This window comes from Ambystoma mexicanum, chromosome 3p (genome assembly GCF_040938575.1).
Source record: "Ambystoma mexicanum isolate Mex_15411 chromosome 3p, UKY_AmexF1_1, whole genome shotgun sequence".
NCBI lineage: Eukaryota > Metazoa > Chordata > Amphibia > Caudata > Ambystomatidae > Ambystoma > Ambystoma mexicanum.
In genome coordinates, this window is record NC_090925.1 from 178,299,561 (window position 1) to 178,320,330 (window position 20,770).

At 43.0% G+C, this 20,770-nt stretch overlaps 1 protein-coding gene across 2 annotated transcripts in view; it reads right to left on the reverse strand.

The window, feature by feature from the left end:
- The window catches only part of LOC138580218 (alpha-2-macroglobulin-like protein 1), a 1,051,822-nt gene that overhangs the window by 451,476 nt on the left and 579,576 nt on the right, over window positions 1–20,770 (reverse strand). For both annotated transcript variants that reach the window (XM_069650580.1, XM_069650579.1), the window contains exon 16: window positions 20,098–20,292. In XM_069650580.1, coding sequence (XP_069506681.1) covers window positions 20,098–20,292 — 195 coding nt within the window. The remainder of the gene's footprint in view (window positions 1–20,097; window positions 20,293–20,770) is intronic.

Here is a 20,770-nt window from a genome sequence, read left to right on the forward strand (position 1 = left end):
GTTCTCTAATACATGCTTGACTGCAGTATTATACCAAAAGCATGACAAGGTCAATAAAGTAATCTCCTATGTGAGTAAAACTTCATCCTCTGTGGAGTAAAAATTCAACGATTGTGAGAAGGCACTCCTGGCAACGGTGTGGGCATTGAAGAATTACCGCCCGTTTATCCAGGGGGAACACATCATAGTGGAGACTCCACACCAGCCTCTGCAATATCTCCAAAGTGACAGAATCCGGGCCGGAAATGTGAGTAATTCCCGAATTACTTCCTGGATTCTGTCAATGCAAGGATTTCCTGTGGAGGTCAGATATGGCCAAAACAAGAAGAGTCCCCTCGCGCAAGGTCTGGCTGACTTGCATGACTGTGCCAGAGAAAACTGTCTCGAGGACGAGAGTCTAAAAATCAAGGACAACATTGAGGCATACCTCAATTCCCCACACCAAGTTTTTGAACAAGACAAGTGTGAGTGAATGCCCACTGTCTATGTGGATGGATGCTCTTACCATGTTGACAACAGGGAAAAAGAACTTGTGGCCGTCGTAGGGAATGCATGGGTGAATGAGCCCCCAGAACCCTCCGCTGGGTACAAGATTGGTCCCCGAAGTAGTCAAGTGGCAGAGTTGATGGCTGTGCATCAAGCCATCCTCACTGCTGTCCAACATCAACTCCACAAACTGGTCATAATCACAGATTCGGATTATGTACAGAACGGATTCGTGGAGCACCTGGTTAATTGGAAAACCAGAGGTATGCTATGTGCTAATAACAAGCCCTTGAAACATGGGAAGTTAATTCAATAAATTGATGATCTGGTCACCGTGAATGGGATGACCATCTACTGGAAGAAGATCAAGGGTCATTCCAAAGTAGAGGGACCAGACAAAACTGGAAATGACTTAGCTGATCAGCTCGCCAAAACCGGGGCCATCCAAGGGGATCTAATAGAGATCAAGTCCCTATTGGGGGAAATCCAGGTCACTGCTATCACTAGGTCCCAGACAAATGCTCACAATGATCTTTCAACTGCACAATGGAGTAAGGAGACCCCAGATGCTGATTTGATTACGGATCAGAAAGGGGATCCAATAATTGGTAAGTTTTACCAACACATTGAGGACTCTGAGAACTTTCCCCAGACGGATACTGATTACATTGGGAAAGAAGACCTCAGGGTGTTGAGGAAATGTCCAAAAATGTTCCGAATCCAAGATGGTTTGTTGGTAAGGAAATCCCGAGCTGACCAGGATCAGTGGGTGGTTCCTACCTCATTCCAAAGCCTGATGTTAAGTCACGCCCATGATGCGACCACAACCGGTCATAGGGGGTTTCATACAACACTTGAAATCTTAAGAGAGGTTGCATACTGGCCACACATGGGGCAGGACTTCCACCAATACTTGAAGGGGTGTCTTGTGTGCACAATTTCAGCCAACATCCCTCACACACCGTGAGCCTCTCCAAAAGAGGGGGATGACACTGCCATGGTTAGATTTCCAAGTCGACTTCATAGGGCCCGTGATTTGCTCCTCTAGGGGAAATAAGTACATGTTGATGGTGACATGCTTGTTTACTAAATGGGTGGAATGTCTCCCGGCCCCAAACTGCAAGGCAAAAACAGCAGCTGCCCTGATGATCAACCACATCTTTTCGCGTTTTGGACTGCCCCAAAGGACTGAGTCAGACAGAGGTAGCCATTTCACCAGCAAAGTAATGACAAAGATGTGGGAGATACTTGGGGTTAAAAGGAAGCTACACATTGCTTACCGGCCAGCCTCTTCTGGTGCAGTAGAACGTTACAACAAAACCATTGTGAGCATCTTAAAAAAGTTTGTGGCAGATTCTGGGCCAAGCTGGGATATCCGATTACCTCTTGTCCTAATGGCCATCAGATCTACCCCTTCATCTGCAACTAAAATGTCACCGTTTGAGTTGATGACTGGACGCAGGATGGTGCTTCCCCAGCATCTGCTTTCCAGGACCCAAGAGCAGACATTGATCAATGCCTCCACAACTCATGAGTATGTTGAAAAGTTAAGAAAACACATTCATCATGCTTTTGCCTATGCTCAGCGAAATCTAGAAAGATCAGCTGATAGCATGAAGACCCACTATGACTTGAAGACTACTAGGAAAGAATACAATGTAGGAGACCGGGTCTATCTATACAATTTCCAAAGGAACCAGGCCAAACAGCAGAAATTTCTGCCTACCTGGAAGGGATCTTTTGAAATTGTAGACAAGATCTCACCAGTCGCCTACAAGACCCGCATCCCCAAAGGCAGTTTTGCAGAGGGGGAAGATAAGTGGGTCCATATTAATCAGCTAAAGTGTTGCCATCCCAGGCACACTCTGCAGAAACTGGAGGAGTGCTCTGGAATCCCAGAGGAGGCCGCGCCAGATCAATAAAATTCCAACCCTAAAATATTACACATATAGGCTATAAAATATAATAATAAGAAGGAAAATGTCTCCTGATTTATAAAATGTATATGCCCGCCCCACTACATTAATAGTGGTGGGGAAATGTCTGCGAATATGTTTCTGCCGCTTTGCTTTGTCATCCAAGGAGAGATAAACCATGAAGACTGACCAAGGAGGACGACCTGGGACCGGGAGCAAAGATCCGAAGGGCCGGGGTATCGCTCAATACTCCCATCAGGACTGGTGAGGAGAACCGATCGATCCACCCCTGATGGAGGAAAAGATGCTGAACTTTGCCATTTTGGAATCAGAAGAAAATGAGGCTAACATGCCAGATTTGCGAGTTCCATTGATGGAAAATCAATGCCATCGCAAGAGGGGGGCTAGTGGGATGTTTTAACCCACGCATCCAAGCCTTACAACAGTACTGTGCATTGCTGGCAGCAGTAACATCAGAATGGCCACTAGAAAACATGCTCATCGCTCAAAACCATCCAAAAATGCACAGTAAAAACTGGAAAAATAGGCTGCCACCCACTTTTGCCTATATTAGTGAGCACAGGAGGTCACTGCCTAAAACTACCATTGGGCTACACACAGAGTAGCCTGAAACCACTTGGAAATAGCAATACCGATTGCCAAAAGCAACCCAGAGCTGTTTGGGAATTCATTTTCTTGATTGTCAAAATGTGCTAAAATCATGGCTCACAAATCACCAAAAAGATCCAACCTTCTTGTTGGGTGTTCCACATGACTCTACCGCAAGAATCCACATCAACACAATGTCAGCAAGAATCATATGCTATCAAGCTAAATCTCATTTTAAAGATATTGATGTAAAGACAGCTGTCAAAAAAGGGTGTAGTACCGTTGCTCACCTCTACCAGAAAGCCGGCGTTTTAAAACAATTCCTTGTAAAAACTGAATAACTGAACCCAAACTATGCCAAAGAAATACTGGCTATCAGAAGCCTAACGGCTAGAGACAATGTAAAACTATATTCTGAAATGACTTGAAGGAAGCAATTGTTTAAGGTATGTATTAAACATGTGGGTTATATTGTAAGAAAAGACAAATTGTAACATTGGTGGCAGAGTTAAAAAGTGTTCCCACACTGGGATAAGACAGATTCCACACCTCCCCCCTGAACAAAAGAAGCTTCCTTCTGCCCCAAGCCAAGAGGTTGACAAGTTGGAGTGGCACCCTGGACTGGGGCTCTGCTGGCAGGAAAAAGAGACAATGGATTCTTTTAGCTGTATAGAATATGATGATGTGGGTGTGACTTGTCAACAGCTGCTCTAGCAGGAAACAGGCCATGTGACCTCTGAGTCAGAGCCAATTTCTGGGGGGGGCGGGCCAGACTGAGATGTGAATTCAATTGAGAGCAAATATATGTTTTATAAAATTGCAATTTACAAAGTTTTCCAAGCTGACAGAAATGTCAAACTTGGAGATTCTTAAAATGACAAATTCACTCACAGTTCAAGACTAAGCTGGATGCCGTGTGATGTTCTGAGACCAAACGCCGTAATTATTAATATTGTAGCTGCAGTGTTTATGCTAGAAACATGTAAAACTTACAGTAATATGCTCAGAGAGGGTGTGTATGTCTGTAAATTTGGGTGCAGAACCAATCTTGGCAAATTCACCAAAAACGAAAATAAGTTGTCACTTCTGAACCTAAGCACATAGGAACACGGGGCTTGAACAGAGACATGCCTTAATTCATCTGTGAGGTGTATATGTATTCTCAACAACGTGTTTATCTGGGAAATATGTTTTTTTTAATGAAAAATTGATTTTCTAAGTAAAAGCAAAGGGGAGTTTCTTCACTAGATTGTAAAACACAGCATCACTCTGACTCATTCTGACATGCTAAACCTTTCTCCAGTCAGGTCACAGGGAATCCTCTAACCTATCAAATCCTTAGGGGGTGGGGCATGTAGAATCAGCCTTCGAACCCACTTCGAAAACACATAAAAAGAGACTGCTTAGGACAGGCAGGGAAACACTCATTTTTCCACTTCAACTGGTTCCTGCGCAGCACTCTGCTGGACCAGATCCAGACAATATCCAGACTCCATATAGATCCAGAGACCAGACTCTAGAACCAAGCTCTAGAACCCTGAAGAGAGGCCTAAACCAAAAGCTGAATCCTTTTCAGCAGGCCTTCAGGATATGTTGCAACCTGATTCTAACCCCTAGCCTTCCAAGGGGCATCTCAAAATCCAACAGCCTGGCTGAGATGTTTTGCTGTTCTAGCTAAGAACCCTATGCTAGAACCCAGATCCAGACCCAGAGAGAGCAGTGCTGTATCCAGACCCGTCAGACCCAGACCAGAGGCCATGCTGTGAGCCGAACCAGTGCCTGAGACCGTCCGGTGGCAAGTGAAGTCCAAACCTGACCAGATCGGTGACGAGGCCCATTTCCATTCCATTCCAAAACTAGAAGTGAGTATCTAGTCTAGAACTGTACAGAACCAATCTCTTAGTTTAAAGTAATCCTCTTCCATTCATTTCAACCTGTCCAGAACTGCATTTAGAATTTTGTGTCCATCCTGTGATTTCAAATTTGTAAAAGCGCCTTCTGTCAAAAAGTGCAGCGAATTGCAATTTGGCTCAATTTCATTTTCTGTCAAAATAGATGCTACTTGTTCTCAATTGCTGAATTTTGTTTTCAACCTGGTAATCACTCATGAATCATTGCTAGTGTTGACCTGAACCAATCCGAAGTAACTCTCACTTATCCTGAATATCCCTTAGTGAATTGAAATTATATTAGCATATTTTTCCATCCATTGCAATCACATTCCAAAGTGTTTTGACCTATGTTTTAAAATCATTCCTGTGTCTCTCTAAGCTTGCTGGGGGGAACTGGAATTGAACTGCATTCTTGATTGTATTCTTGAAACCTGTGTACCCTCCTTCCCATCTCTTCTGACTCCTTTCAGATTAAAGAGATTGTGCTACTGTAATATTACCCATTGTTGATTACCGTCCATATTCATAAGTGTGCTATTCAAATATTATTTTATTCATAAAAGTGTGATATATATGTATATTGTTTAATTCTTCAAATAAATCTTTTCATTTGCATAACAAACCTACTTCTTGGCTCAGTGAGGTCAGGGAGATTCAAAGAGAGGGGCGTTATATAAGGGTTCATCATCCAGATTTAAGAACTTTGACATCAAAATATATACATAAGGACTAACATTGGCCATCCCAGACTAGGCATTGACTTAGTTGGAGTGCTGCATTGAAGTCACTTACAGAATCGCGTAAAAACCCTAATCGATTTCAACCAGTACAAAACAAAATTTCATACATGTGACATACAATACAACAGGTACAACAGACATTTGACGGACTAGACAGACACCAGCTGGACACAAACATCTCTGCCTTCTAATTAATACCCCTACATGGAGTTTAAACAAACTCCTTTTATGACATCTTTAATCGTAGTAGTAGCCTAATCTTTCCCTATTATGTGGGACTATGAGTTCACGTTTCTTCTGACCGCTATATTAAAGCGCAGGAACAAGGTGTATCCTCCCCGGTATCCTCTCTCTTTATCTCAGGTGTCCTCCCCGGTATACTCTCTCTTTATCTCGGGTGTTCTCCCAGGTATCCTCTCTCTTTATCTCGGGTGTCCTCCCCGGTATCCTCTCTCTTTATTTATTCAGTTATTCTCGAGCCATTATCCCCCTATATATATATACACAGTCTTCTCTACTTCTGACTATTTTGTTTTCTCCACCTCCCTCCGTTTACTTTCCCCTTACTTGTTCTATTGCTTAAGGACATTTGCCAAAGCATCAATTTTCATTTCACTCACCGCTTGCATCGTTCCTCTCTGTGTCTTCGGGATCACCGCCTTCTTTACCGCCTTCTTTTGGTCTTTCGTCTGATTCACTGCCCGTAGAAATGGAAGGGTAGCTGCACAGTCTACTCGGCCAAAATGGCGAAGGACTCATGATATTGCCGAAGACTTAGAGTTACTTTGTGTACACGGTCAATAGGTCTCTTATCAATAATCAAAATTCAATAGTTGATGCTCACAACCATCCTCTCTGCTACCGAGTGTGCTGGAGGGCGGAGCGACCTCTGAACGGGCCCAGGAGATTCAGAGCTCGCCCTCCGGCACCTTAAGTCGAGCTAGCTACACCTTGAGGAGGATGGGGTGCAGGATCCACTTACTCAAACACCAATCAATAAGGACAAGTCAATGGTTTGGCAACCGTTTAATGACAAGTACAAAAAACAGAGAAACAAATGGAAATCATCAGAGCTGCGATCACTTGTCTCGCTTCAACTTCCAAATTCTTCATGCAAACAGTAATTTTTATAGCAAATTCTCATAATCATTGACGTGTAAAACTCATAAGTTTGACATGCCATTCTATTGGTCGGGAAAGGTAACTTAAGTATAGATACTATACTTAAGTTACCTTTTAGAGCGTGAGGATTGGATAATTCTTATCGGGTCGGTGTCTATGCCCATTCCTCTACATCACTTGTGATAGACGTCACAAGTACGACGTCTCATTGGTTCTACCAGCTATAGGACCCTAGATTATTTGGTCCATTGTGATTGGGTAGGTTACACCCCTAGACATAAATCTCCACTTTAATTAGCAGCATGCAGAATGGACACCCAGATGCGGCGTGCCCCAAGATTCACCCTGCCTCTCTTTCATCAATCAGTACCTTAGGGCTATGTGTCAATTAGTTGGCTGAGGATGGCCTTGAGGCTGTAGGTTCTTATCAGTGAAAGTTATGGCATCCTCCGGTTTTGGGTGACATCAGACATTGGTACCTCTACGCGCTTGGCTGGTCACGTGTCAGTACACTGCGAAGCTGCTTCATTTTCCATCTATTTGCATATTTGATTCTTTGTTCGGCCTCGCCACCTGCATGGGCCTCCTTATTTCGACCTTCACGGGGCAGGCTTCTATGCTCTTAAGTTTCAATTCTTCGACAATGCCACTCTCCTCCCTTCCAGGAGTTGACCTCGAATTCCTAGGCATGAGCTGCTTCTTGCTAAGTTTCGATTCCGCTCTTTCGTGTTGGTATATGAATCCTGGCCTGTTTGGCCCTACCATCCTGGGCTAATTCTGCTTTTGTAAAATGGAGTCACATTTGTATAATGTGCTTCTTGAGGTAGACATATATGTGTATATAGTTGGCGCTTGCGCTCCATTCTTCTACTAAGCATTGCAAGCCGTACTGTTTCTAAGCTTCTTGCGTTACAAGCCTATTTACAGGCGTTAACTGGTTGCATGTTTTCATCTTGCTCTATGGTTATGTTTCTTTATATTTTCACATTGTCTCTTGTTCTATGTCTGTGATATCTTTATCCATAGTGATTTTGTCTTAGAGTGTTATCTTTTGGTTGTTGTTCGTTCATCTGTACATCTGTCTGGGCCCTCGTGACGTCAGCATTCACCTTCCATTAAGGCCCTTTGGATCTCTTCAGGGACAGTTTGTAGGTACTCTTCACTTCATGTCAGCTGTTGGTATGGTTGTCTCAATGGGTACCTTGCTGCCCATGGTTGTCTGGTTATAGGCACTTCAACAGGTATTGTTCTTCTGATGGGCACTGGGCAGAGCCCTAGTGCGGCTCTCTGCTGGTTTATTTGCTCATCATACGTCACCTATTTTGGCGCGTATGTTCCTGGTATCTCAAACTGGGTGGCTGGAGTGCAGGCCATATCTGGGACCCCTCGACAGGTGGATCTGGGTGCGGAGAGGATCTTGTAGCCATCAGGGAGGAGAGTGTCAAAGCTTGAGACAGAGCTGACCGTGAACCAAGTCTTGGTGAGAACGAGGACATCGAGGTTGAGTTCTTCAAGGAGGCAGTAGATGTCGGAGGAGGGTTTGACAGCATAGTGCGAGTTGTGTGTGGCAAGATGAAGAAGGTTGCCAGCCTTAAAGGCCTTTCAGGCAAGTTTACAAATCAGAGGTAGGCCCTATGAAGGTGAAAGAGTCTGAGGGGGGGCAGAAGAGCAGGGAAGAGAGGGCAAGGTAGCCAGGCTGGGGGATCAGGGGAGGAGGAGGGAGAGAGGGGACAGCAGGAGATGAAAAGAAATTGATGAGGCGAGGGAAGCACCTATCAAAGAGTAGGAGATTGGGCTGAGGGCCTTGGACCATGACTGTGCCATTTAGGTAGACATTCATGATGTTGAAGGGGGCCATGAGGGCTTCCCAGTGGGTGCCACCATTAATAGAAGAGGAGGAGAGAGAGGAGAGAGAGGACAGAGCACAGAGATCATATGAAGAGTCTATAGATCTGGCAAAGGAACGACAAAGAGGATGTTGGTGATGGTCTGTCTGGAGGAAGTGCTGTAATAGGTGTCAGCAATAGGGAGACCAGGGTTGGAGGCTAGGATATCCTTTTTGAACTTCTTCCTACCAGACTTAGTGAGAAGGGAAGGATAGTCAATGGAGAAACAGAGAAGATAGGAGAAACAGAGAGCGCCATGGGAGAGGTAGAGAGAAGGGTGGGGGGCAGTGGGTGGGAGTAGAACAAGTAGAACGGTCCAGTCACTGGGCCAGTAGATTACAGAAAAAAGCACGTAGTACAAGCAAATGGCACAATAAGTTTGCAAACACAACTAGATATGAATTTAAGCTAAATGCAGAAACACAAGCTAAATGCAAAACTAAGATAAATGCAGAAACACAAGATAAATGCAAAACACATCTAGATTTGAATTCAAGCCTAATGCAGAAACACAGCTAGATTTGAATTTAAGCTAAATGCAGAAACACAAGCTAAATGCAAAACACAGCTAGATTTGAATTTAAGCTAAATGCAGAAACACAAGCTAAATGCAAAACACAGCTAGATTTGATTTTAAGCTAAATGCAGAAACACAGCTAGATTTGAATTTAAGCTAAACGCAGAAACACAAGCTAAATGTAAAACACAGCTAGATGTGAATTTAGGCTAAATGCTCTAACAAATCTAGATTTGAATTTAAGCTAAATGCACTAACACAGCTAGATGTGAATTTAAGCTAAATGCAGAAACACATGCTAAATGCAAAACACAGCTAGATTTGAATTTACGCTAAATGCAGAAACACAGCTAGATGTGAATTTAAACTAAATGCAGAAATGCATGTTAAATGCAAAACACAGCTAGATTTGAATTTAAGCTATATGCAGAAACACAAGCTAAATGCAAAACACAGCTAGATTTGAATTTAAGCTAAATGCAGAAACTCAAGCTAAATGCAAAACTAAGCTTAATGCAGAAACACAAGCTAAATGCAAAATACAGCTTGATTTGAATTTAAGCTGAATGCAAAACACAGCTAGATTTGAATTTTAGCTAAATGCAAAACACAGCTAGATTTGAATTTAAGTTAAATGCAGAAACACAAGCTAAATGCAAAGCACAGATAGATTTGGATTTAAGCTAAATGCAGAAATTCAAGCTAAATGCAAAACTAAGCTTAATGAAGAAACACAAGCTAAATGCAAAATACAGCTTGATTTGAATTTAATCTGAATGCAAAACACAGCTAGATTTGGAATAACAGCTAATCAGATGCTAGCAGGTGGTGCAAAGTGCAATGCAATCAAGAGTGTAAGCATGGGAGACAAGTAGAGAAGGAAAGTAAGTCAAAAGAGGGTAGGGGTGTGTCCAGAAGGAGGGAACTAACCCATAGTTAAGGAGGTCTGAATATCAAGGTAGTCCAGATTTCTTTGAAGAGTGATGTAGTAGCATCATGGAAGTTCAAGAGCAGGGGTGCAACAATAACACCATGCAGCATCCTGGTAGCGGACAGGGGCCTTTGTTGTGGGCCTTGGTTTGTCTGCACCAGCTCCCGCCTCCTGGTTGCTGTGATTGGCCTTTCTAGACCAATGCAACCAATGGGAGGGGGAGTTAGTCCACACCAGGAAGCTCACAAAGGAGAAAGAATTCCGGCCATCTTGGAAACGCCAAAACAAGTAAGGCACCACTTAGTGCAAATGAAAAAACAAATAAGAAACCCATGTAGTGTGTTGAAGTCAAGAGAAGTAATGTCACATCTTGCAATTCTAGGGCTGCCTGCAGTGAGAACATTTTGTAGACAAGTTGTAAAAATCCACACAGCATGCGTAATGCACGCTGTAAATGCAGGGCTTACCCAAGCAAAAAACGCACTGATCCGACATTGCTTGCAGGGAGAGGGATGCTGGAGTGAGGACAGCAGGGCTGCATGTTTATTTATTTATTTATTGTGATATAGTTTAGTTTATAAACTTTTCACAAGACATAAATAAGAGAAAAATAACACATTAGTACATCATAATACAAAAATATATATACAAAGAAAGTCATATCAAAAAAATAAATAAAACAAATATAGTTTAAAAATCATCTTCCTAGTTCAGATATATCACACAGATATATATACAATATTAGGATGCAGTTACTTAATCAATTCAAATGCTTCAAAAGCTTAAAGTGTTATGCCCAAGCTAACTTCCACCCTCAGCCAGATGGTATATAAGGCAGTCAGCAGACGCATGCTATTAGAATTGATACAGTGGTGCCAAAAAAGGTTGACCTTGATATATTCTTTGTTATGGGTATAACTATCAAGCAGGGGTTTGGTTGTGCTAGCCATTTTAAGACATTCAGTCAAAAGATGCTTTGCCGTTTCCAACTGATCTTGAACTTTGCACAAGCGGCATATTCGCAATGTGGCATCAACCTTGTCTTTTCTTCCCGTGACCATCAACGTGGGGAGTTGTTCCAATCTAAGTAACAAGATAAACCGTCTAAGTCTGGCTGATGGACAGATGCTCAAATATCTCTGTGGTTTCTTAAACTCGTACAGTCTTAGTTGCACGAATTTGTAGCTGCTCAGGCTCCTCAAATGTTCAAAGTTCTCAATCCAATCCCAGAGCTCAATATGTCTGCACAGAGCCCTTTGAGATTTTTCTGAGTATCCCCCCTCCCTAGATTGCCATCCTATATCATGGTACAGTTTGGTCATCTGGTCAGTAATTGTACAGACCGAATTCTCCCTGGCCATTTCCTGATGCACTGCTGTTAATAATACATTGCTAGTACCACAAGTCATTTTTAAATATAGTGAAGCTCGCTTCTTCAATACTAGTGCCTTTAGCGAGATCAGGCCCAATTCTAGTCTGATTATAGCCATAGGAATGCAGGGAGGTAGGCCAAGGATACTGCGCCAGAATCTACCTTCAATCACCTGCAACCACCCTAAATGGATCTCCAGTAGGGCCTCCAGCCCATATATTATAGCCGGAGAAAAAGCTTGGATATACAGCTGCCGAATACCCCACAATGTAAATCCGCACTGTTTGGCAGTGAACTTGTAAAATAGGGCGGTCAGTTGCGCCGCTCTAATAGCGCACACTTGCTTACAGGCCACATAGTCACCAGTGACTTCGAAATCTATGCCCAAATAACGATAATTGGGGACATAGGAAATATTCACCAGGCCTACCTTGAGTAGTACACGAGATACTCTCTTGTTAGTGTATCTCATCACCTTGGTTTTCCCTAGATTGATGCTGGGGCCATTCACCTCAGCATATTCCCAGAGTGCACCTGCTGATCTACGTATCCCACTAATGGTATAGTCAAAAATCACCAGATCGTCGGCATACGCTAATACAGGGCAGGGGGCTTTACCAATTTTAGGTGGGCGATTGCTTACAGCAGATATTGCTTCAGGGATGTCATGCACGTAAAGGTTTTAAATTAAAGGTGCTGTGACACAGCCTTGCTTTACTCCCCTATTTTGTATGACATTGGCAGTAGTATGGCCTTCTTGATCTAATTTCAGTTTCACTGAATTATTTTGATGTAGGAGTCTTAAATAATATATTAGACCTTTTCGGACAGCCCATTAGACTCAATTTCCACCACAAGCAGTTTCTGGGAATGGAATCAAAGGCCGCCGAAAAGAGCACATAGTGGGACAGCCCCTCCTCTGAGTGCTCTCGCTCGTAGGATATCCATAATCATAATGTTGTGGGAGGTGGAATATCCCTGTCTAAACCCACTTTGAAATTTGGACAGTACTCCCGAGCGCTCTGCCCATAATTGTAGCTCTTTTAACAAGAGTGAGGCAAATATCTTCCCCGTGGCATCTAGCATTGAAAGCAACCTGTAGTTGCTAGGGTCAAGTCTGTTTCCCTTTTTAAACACGGGGATTAATATTGCCGTTTGCCTTGAGCGAGGTATTTTGCCAGATTCAAAGGGCTGCATGTGGTGGAGAGAGGCAGGAAGAATGGGTGTCAATATAGGCTGATATTCTTTTCAGTAAGTGATGCTATACCGTTCAAAATTGGTCTGCAGGGTGGAATTCATAAAACTATTTGTGTATTTTGGGTATAAAGTAGAAGGTTGCTATACATGGATAAAGAATGTTAATGAAGTTGTACTCCTCGTCATTCAAGAGACCTTTATTGTGCCAATTTTTGCTCATGGAACCCCAGTTTCGTTTTAATTCTGGAAGGGGGCTGGTTGTCAACTTTTTGTAGCAGCTAGTCACATTAAGTTTGTGTAATCCTTCTCTGATGTAGTCATTTTTGTTCATGATTACTATTTTGCCTCCTTTATCTGCAGTTTCAGCTATATAGTTCTGATCCTTTTGTAGACCTGTGAATACCTTCCTTACTTTTAGAGTAAGATTAGGCTCGGTTTTAGGGTGGCTGTTGGATGGATAAGGTTGTCTCAAATCCTCTGTATCAGTTCTATTAAAAGGGTCAATGGCATTAGCTGGTGCCAAGGTTGGGACAAATGTAGATTCAGGTGTCAGGGTAATTTCTTCTGCTAGGTTTAGCTGTATGTTCTGTTCAATCGTCAATGAAGAGGGCTGTGTGGGGATTCTTCCTGATTGTGTTTTTTGGTGATTGTTCAATGAATTTTCTCAATTTCAGTTGTCTACAAAATTTGTAGATTTCCACATTGGTTTGAAAGTAGTCGTATTCATTAGTGGGACTGAAAGATAGTCCTTTGTTAAGAGCTGACTTGAGTTCATCTTTGATTGTTAGATTCAATAAGTTCATGACCAAATTAATTTGTTGCATCCCTTGCTTTTCTGTTGGGATCTTGTTAGCATTCCTTTAGTTATTCAATTTTGGTTCCTTAGTGCCTCCTCTCTTTCCTCTCTGAGTCTTGTGTTTATCAAGGTATTTGGGTCAGTAGTTGTGAATGTTCAGATATTGCGACTGTCTAATTGGTTTTGGTGCTCCTTTTGTATATCCCGAGTTCCTTTAAAAAAGGACACTCTAATGCTATCTGATTTCTGGTTTCCAAAGAGTCTTGATATGTATCAATACTGCTGACTTAGTCTATCTCTGAGGAGGAAGGAGACTGGATGATTTGTGGCTGTCCTGTTGGTTTCGGAATTGTTGTTAAGTTGATAGCTCTTGGATCATGTTTTTTATGGAATGTGTAGATTCTTTTATTTTTTATAATCCTTTTCAAATCTAATTAATTTGTTTTGTTTTTTGTATTTGAGTTCAGTTGTATATTTCAATATGAAGTCATCCAATATCTGATAGTTTTATAATGTTAGTTCTAGTAGATACGATTCTCTATTTGTTGTTTGATTAATACTATTTCTTTTAAGGTGCAGTCATGAACTTTGGTCGATTGCTCTATTACTCAATTCATCATGTCCTACGATGTTTAGCCAACATCTGTTCCCAATCATTTAGGGCTTCTATGCCCTTTTATTTAAATGTTAGAAATATACATATACGTAGACCTCTGGGTATACGACCCACTTCCAAGTATGCTTTGAGTGTTCTTATTTTGCGCCATTTGGAGAGTTCTCATTTGGATAATGTTTCTAATTCTATAAAGAGCTTTCTGAGTTATGTTGGTGATTGATTGTTTAGGGTTTGGATAGTGGGTGAGGATTGCTTCAAAAAAGTTCATTCTATAGGTTGCGTAGATCCTTATGATAGAACAATGTTTGTTTGTTTATTGTGTCATTCCAGGGGTCAACACCTGACATAATGGTCTCCCCACACCTACAACCAACACCTTTAATCAAATATCATAGTGGGTGAGTTAGGTATTCAACCACTTTTTGCCTATATATTTGAGCATTTCTTTACATGTTATAAATATGTACATCTAAGACTAAACGTTAAGAATCAATTTACGAGGATACAAGTACTATTAAATATGAATTAAGGATCAACACATGAGGATAAGGATCACTAATTGAGGTTCACTGTATGAGACAATTAATAAAGAGGAATTATTGCCACTGTCTGAAGGATTATTTGCTTTTTTTTCCAATCAGCCCACCCTATACTTCTGTGGGTTTTATTGAAAGTGGGCGCAGAGATTTCACTCCACCTTACTCTATAGATTACCATGTATTATTGGACAGACACAATATTAGGAGCAAACCGACTGCTTCGAAACCAACACCATTTTGTTTTCTCCCCACAGGTTTGCTAGATTTCTGCAACTACTTACTAACTCTAAAGTACCAGGAATTAAGCGGGGAGTCGGTTGTGTCAGTCCCACTCTATGGGCCTCCCTGTGAACCCTGCCAGGAAAGATGGGCGATGGAGCAGATTCCACATTTTAGAGGGATCTCGCATTTGGGGAATTTTATAGTGGGAATAGGAATATTGTATAATAGAATAAGAGTTGTATAAATAAAGCGGGGCTACTGTTGGGATCCCTATGAAATCCCCCATGGTGCCTGTGTCCAGTTTCATAAAGTAAGTACTCAGGGTGCATGCCAACTCTTGTTAATAGCAATTTTATTTTACAGGTGCAGCACCCGTCCATATCCAGCTGGCCTTGGTTATAGCAGGGTTTCCCATGGGGACTTCCCCTTGTCTGGGGTAAGGGAAATGTACACCCTTGCTTGAAGTAGGGCTGGAAAACGGGGGCTACTCTCAACCTACACATACTCTCCAGTCCATTACCTCAAACTGTACTATCGCCTAGATGCATGAAGGGAATTATTTGTAGGAAGCAAGGAGAACAGAAGAGAGAGTGGGCCTTGCATGGTTGCCTTAAGCTAGCCAATTTGGGGTTGGCCGAAGGCTGGGTTGACGAGAGGATATGAAACTACTAGTTGAATAGTGGTACTGATGGATGTAGAAGAGAGCAAACAGGGTAGACTGGGCTTCAGCTATGTAAGAAGCCACTGAGTCTTGTTTGACTTTGCACTTGGTTATTCAGGTTTCGGGGGTCAGAGGGAGCAGAGAGGGGACACAGATAGAAAGTGCAGTAGGGAGTGGTTGGAGGAAGTAGGCTCAATAAAGGGAGCAGAGCTCTGGGAGGAGTCAAGGAGGGCATGGCTAAGTGTGATTGAGAGTGTTGAGAGATTCTGCATGGATTGATTGTGAAGGACTATCAGATGTTCACCTGAAAGGACCGACTCAAGCTCCAATGGTTGGGACATCTAGATGTTAAAAAAGTTTATATCGGCCAGGAATAGATTGGGCCTCTATGGGAAGGAACATGAGGGGATGTTAAGATCAAAGAACAAAGACTTGAGAGCGACACCAGGTTTGATAGATGAGGAATATAAAGCAATGGGTTTGTGCTAGATTTTGAACAGCGTTGTGGTGAAATGGAGGAGGTGAGGGCTTGAAAGAAAGCCAATGGGCAGCGACCATTGGTCATGATTCCCACACCTACCCACCTCACCAAAGTGGCGACATCAGTGGGTAGAGATGCAAGGGCTACAGGGTTGAGGGGGGTGGTCCATGTCCCAATGATTCCCATGACGGACAGACAGGGATGAAAGGAGGCCAAGCAGTCCAGTTGGAAAATCCGTTCGTAGGAGAGTGATTGTGCATTCCAAAACACATTGGAAATATTATAGGGAGGATTAGAAAACTGATATGGAATCGAGGCTGGTCAGTCAGGGGAGACTTGGGTAGCCATGGTTAAAGTGGGCAGAGTGTGTTTTGTGGGTGGAGAAAACAACGCAAATGGAGTTGGAGGAGTGTGTGTGGAGAAGTAATGGGGGAAACATTTAGGGAATTGGGTCAGCAGCGAGCCAAAGAGAAGTATTTAAATAACCTGATAAATCAAGGAAAAAGGCTGGCAGAATTGGGGAACACAGATGGGAACAGATTTGTAGTAGAAGCCCATTGTTTTAGGTTGCCAGGATGTTCTGCACACCTATTCTATCATGGAGGCCACTGCTTCAGGATCATTAGCCTCCTGGCATGATTGACAGACCAATGCATCAAAGAGTGGTCCAGAAATCCCTATCCATGATTAACAGGGAACAGTGAGTTATATGCTATATTCAGCCAGTGACTACTATACTTTCAATCTGTATCTCTTCCTTTGCTCTCACTGACCCCTGAAACCTGCACAACCAAGTCCAAATCAAACCCACACTCTATGGCTCCCTACCTTGCTGAAGCCCAGTCTTCCCTCTTTGCTCTCTCTATGTCATACTAGGCCCAACTAGCTGGCATTTATCAGAGCCTGCTGTCTGACATAGGTGGTGAATGCATCTTGAAGGAACGTGTGGTCCTTGACCCCAACAGCACTGTGGAGCAAGCTACAGTAGATTGGAATTGTCCAAAAAGAGCTCAAATAAAAGACTGAATGGGAGATTTGGCGAAATGTTTGACCAAATCCGCCATTCCGTGGCAAGGGCCCTTGGGACTGAGGGGGTGTCCCCGCACCCTTGTTCACCATACAGTGAAAGTGGGTTGAGGTGGTGTCCCCCGTGGTCGATCTAGTAAAAAATAAAATATATAAAAGGAAAGGACCATGCAGTGCCAGTTCCCGTTCACGTTGCAGGGACACAGCGAGTCGCGACACACAGCGAAGTGTGCTGCCGCAAGGTAAGTAGGGTGTTGGGGGTGGGTGGGTTTGGAAGCCTGTGGCTGCAATCTTCAGTGGAGAAAAGACTGAATGTTTTCAGAAAAAAAACCTTTGGTCTTTTCTCCCTCGAACATTTCAGCCACAGGCTTCCATCCCCAATCCCAGTAGATTTTGCATGCTCTATCACCTCAAGCCAATTTCCATTAGATGAGCATTGTTGCTCTTTGAGTGGGTCCAGTATCTTAAACTAAGTGGGTAGATTGACAACGGTCAGTCTTCCCACTTAGGCACCGCAGAGTGGGCAATATCATTAGAGTATGTAAGCACCTTTGGCAAAACACCGAGATTGCAGGGGAGTGAGCCACATGTGTGATTGGCTGACCAAGATGGCTTGCCTGCAAAGAACACATTCTCCACTTGGCCAATTTTAAATGTAATGCTTACTTACCACCGCCCAGATTTGCTTCCTCGCAAGGATGTCCTGGATCCTTTGTGATGCTGCAAACCTAAGATATTTGACCACCACCAAAAATGTCCGCACTCCAGTGGAATCACACAATAAAGAAGGAAACATGAGGTGCTACATGTCGAATAACTAATAATGTGATGTGTGTGGGATAGCAGAAGAGAGTGGTCAACTGCAGTGTGTCGCCAAATACTTGAAATGATTAACCTCTGGAATACGCATGAGCCAAAGAACTGTGTAAGGTAGTCAGCTGACAGAAAAACCCTACTTAATGAATACACAAGAATGACAAGGAGTCCTCAGAGGTAAGAATTAATACATCCAAGATCATCTAATTAGTCAAAAGGTCTAGAAGTGATGCACACAACCCAATGTGCACGTATGGGAATAGGGCTGGATGCGGACAGAGCCATTTATGCACCTACGCTTCAAAATTAACTATTTATATGCTGGGACCATTTTGCTTAGTTATTGCACCTGTTGGTAATCAAATTCCGGCACGTCTGGATCAAGGGGCATGCAGTATAGAGGCACTTACCAGGTAGCGGTCAGTAGCAGTCAATTGCAGTACTCAAACTAGGATATGCTATTTGGTACCTAACCCTCCAGTGGTTGACATTCACTGTTGCTACAGATGTACAGAACATGCGAAAGCTGAGACAATGTATATGGTGTGAACCCAATCCACACCCTACCCTTCCCCCACCACACACACAGGTGTCTCCCTCAGATTTGCAGTCCCATGCTTTACAGGGTTGTTTAGGAGATTCCCTTGACCAGTAAGCATGTAGCCTGACATTACTAACACCCTTTTTTTCTTGAAATTGGTGGATAAGGTCGCCACAACACAACTTCAATCTCACACTGAAAATACTAGCAGGCTGCATGAGAGACAATCAGGTTTTCGCCGCTTCCATGGCACCGAGAGTGCTTTGGTTGATCTTCAGACTCACATGCTGTCTTTAGTTGAGAGATGTAGACCGGGCTTGTTAATATTATTAGATCTCAGTGCAGCCTTTGATCTTTTGGATCACAAGATCTTACTACACAGACTGCTTGACACAGGTGGCTTGGCCACTGAAACCGTAAACTGGGTCAGATCCTTTTTGGAGAGTAGAAAGTCCAGGGTACATTGGGGAGAGGCTTTCTCGGAAATAGAGACTATCCTATGTGGCGTCCCGCAGGGAGCCTGCTTGTCGCCTCTCCTTTTTAATATCTACATCCTCCCTCTCTGTAGAGAACTGGAGAAGCTGGGCTATTTCTTCACAAACTATGCCGACGATTTCCAGCTGTCAATGGAATTATCAGGAGACCATCAAGTAGACCAACTTAAACTTAATGAAGTATACAGAGTGATAAAAGACTGGACGACCACAAACTGGCTATGCCTAAATGCATGAAAGACGGAACGCATGATTTATGGGTCCAAGAAATCGAGGGAGGCTTTAGCCCCGGCCTTCTCTGGTTTCTTGGTTGACGATAGCCTCATTAAAGTAGTTGACAAGGTGAAGACACTAGGTGCGTACATGGAGGCTTCCCTGGACGCAGGCGCACACGTAGATGCCATTGAAAAAAACACTCAATATCATCTGCGAGTATTGAGGCAGGACGCCCCTCTAATCTCAAAAAACAATCGAGCCAAGTTAGTCAGAGCCGTGATCTTACCACGCCTAGACTACTGTAATGCTCTATTGGGGGAGCAAGTAGAGAAGACGTTCTTAGACTACAGAAAATTCTAAATGCCTCCGTGCGTATAATCTATAGCATGAAAAGGTATGAACCCACCTCTGATGCCAGAAGGGAGCTACACTGGCTTCCGATATCAGCCAGGATTTCCTTTAAAACGTTAACACTCTGTCACAAATGCATCTATGGGACAGCCCCAAACTACTTAAAGGACAAATTTCGGTTTACCAACCTGCAAGAAACCTTCGCTCCACATCCACTCTATGTCTGCAGGTGGCTAGGACAAAAAGAGCCCGTGGTAATGGACGTTCTTTCCCGGTGCTTGTGGCTAAGGCTTGGAACGACCTACCACTGGTGCTCAGAGCTGAAAGAAACCATCTGGCGTTTCGGAAGCTCCTAAAAACAGAACTGTTCATTTAATTCTATCTTCGGTTATCCTCACTGACCTTTTTTTCCTGCTTGTGAAGAAGCACTTGGATGCCTTAGGGTTTTAGCGGTATAGAAATGTTTTAACATAACATAACAGAACATGTCAATTCTCCATCGTTTTTCTTTATGTGATGGACACTGATTTCAAGGACATAACTCTCTTAAACTGAAAATGAAAGCGGCACTAGGAGGGAAGGTCCACTTTCCAAGCGTTAATAGCAAGCTTCTCAAACGCTCTGCTTGCTCTCGCTCCAAAGTTCAAGGAAATGATTCTCAAAAGCTTACCTTGAAACGGCTAAAGACATCTAGTGCAGAGGAATACCCTGGCCACCATATAGACTGTTTTATACGTGCTGGTGCAACTTCAGCTGCTGGTGCAACTTCAGCAATAGGGCCAAAAAATGGTCCAAAACATGAACTGTATTCTTCCACTTGATAGGGGTATCCACCACTGTTGAAACTGGAGAACTTATTGTACACCTAAGTGGGTGGAAAATAAAGAAGAAACAATTAAGACAAAAAAGACCAAGGAGTTGCTTCACTAAGAACAATCTACTTCTGGGTCTTCTAAGTGGAACATCTCTCATCGCCAGAGTTTCTTTCGTGTGGACTTCTGTGATGCACAATAACTGCATTGAGAGGTGCACTATCAATCCCCAGTGAACTCACATCCTTCAACGTTGCTCATCCTCTGTGTTTGGCCAAAGAGTCCGAATTTTCACCTAGTCATCCAACAAACCACATCACTAAAGTTTCTGCCAAATCACAGAAATATTGCCAACATGGCAACCTATCATCACTGAAGATCCCAAATCAAACATATCATCATGTCTCACTCAGGCCGACCACTCTTCATTCACAGAAATGCTTGAAGGAGACATAACACATATCATATTGTGCCTACAATCTGCATAGAAAACGACAGGATGGAGAACTTTCACAAAATTACCAAAATATC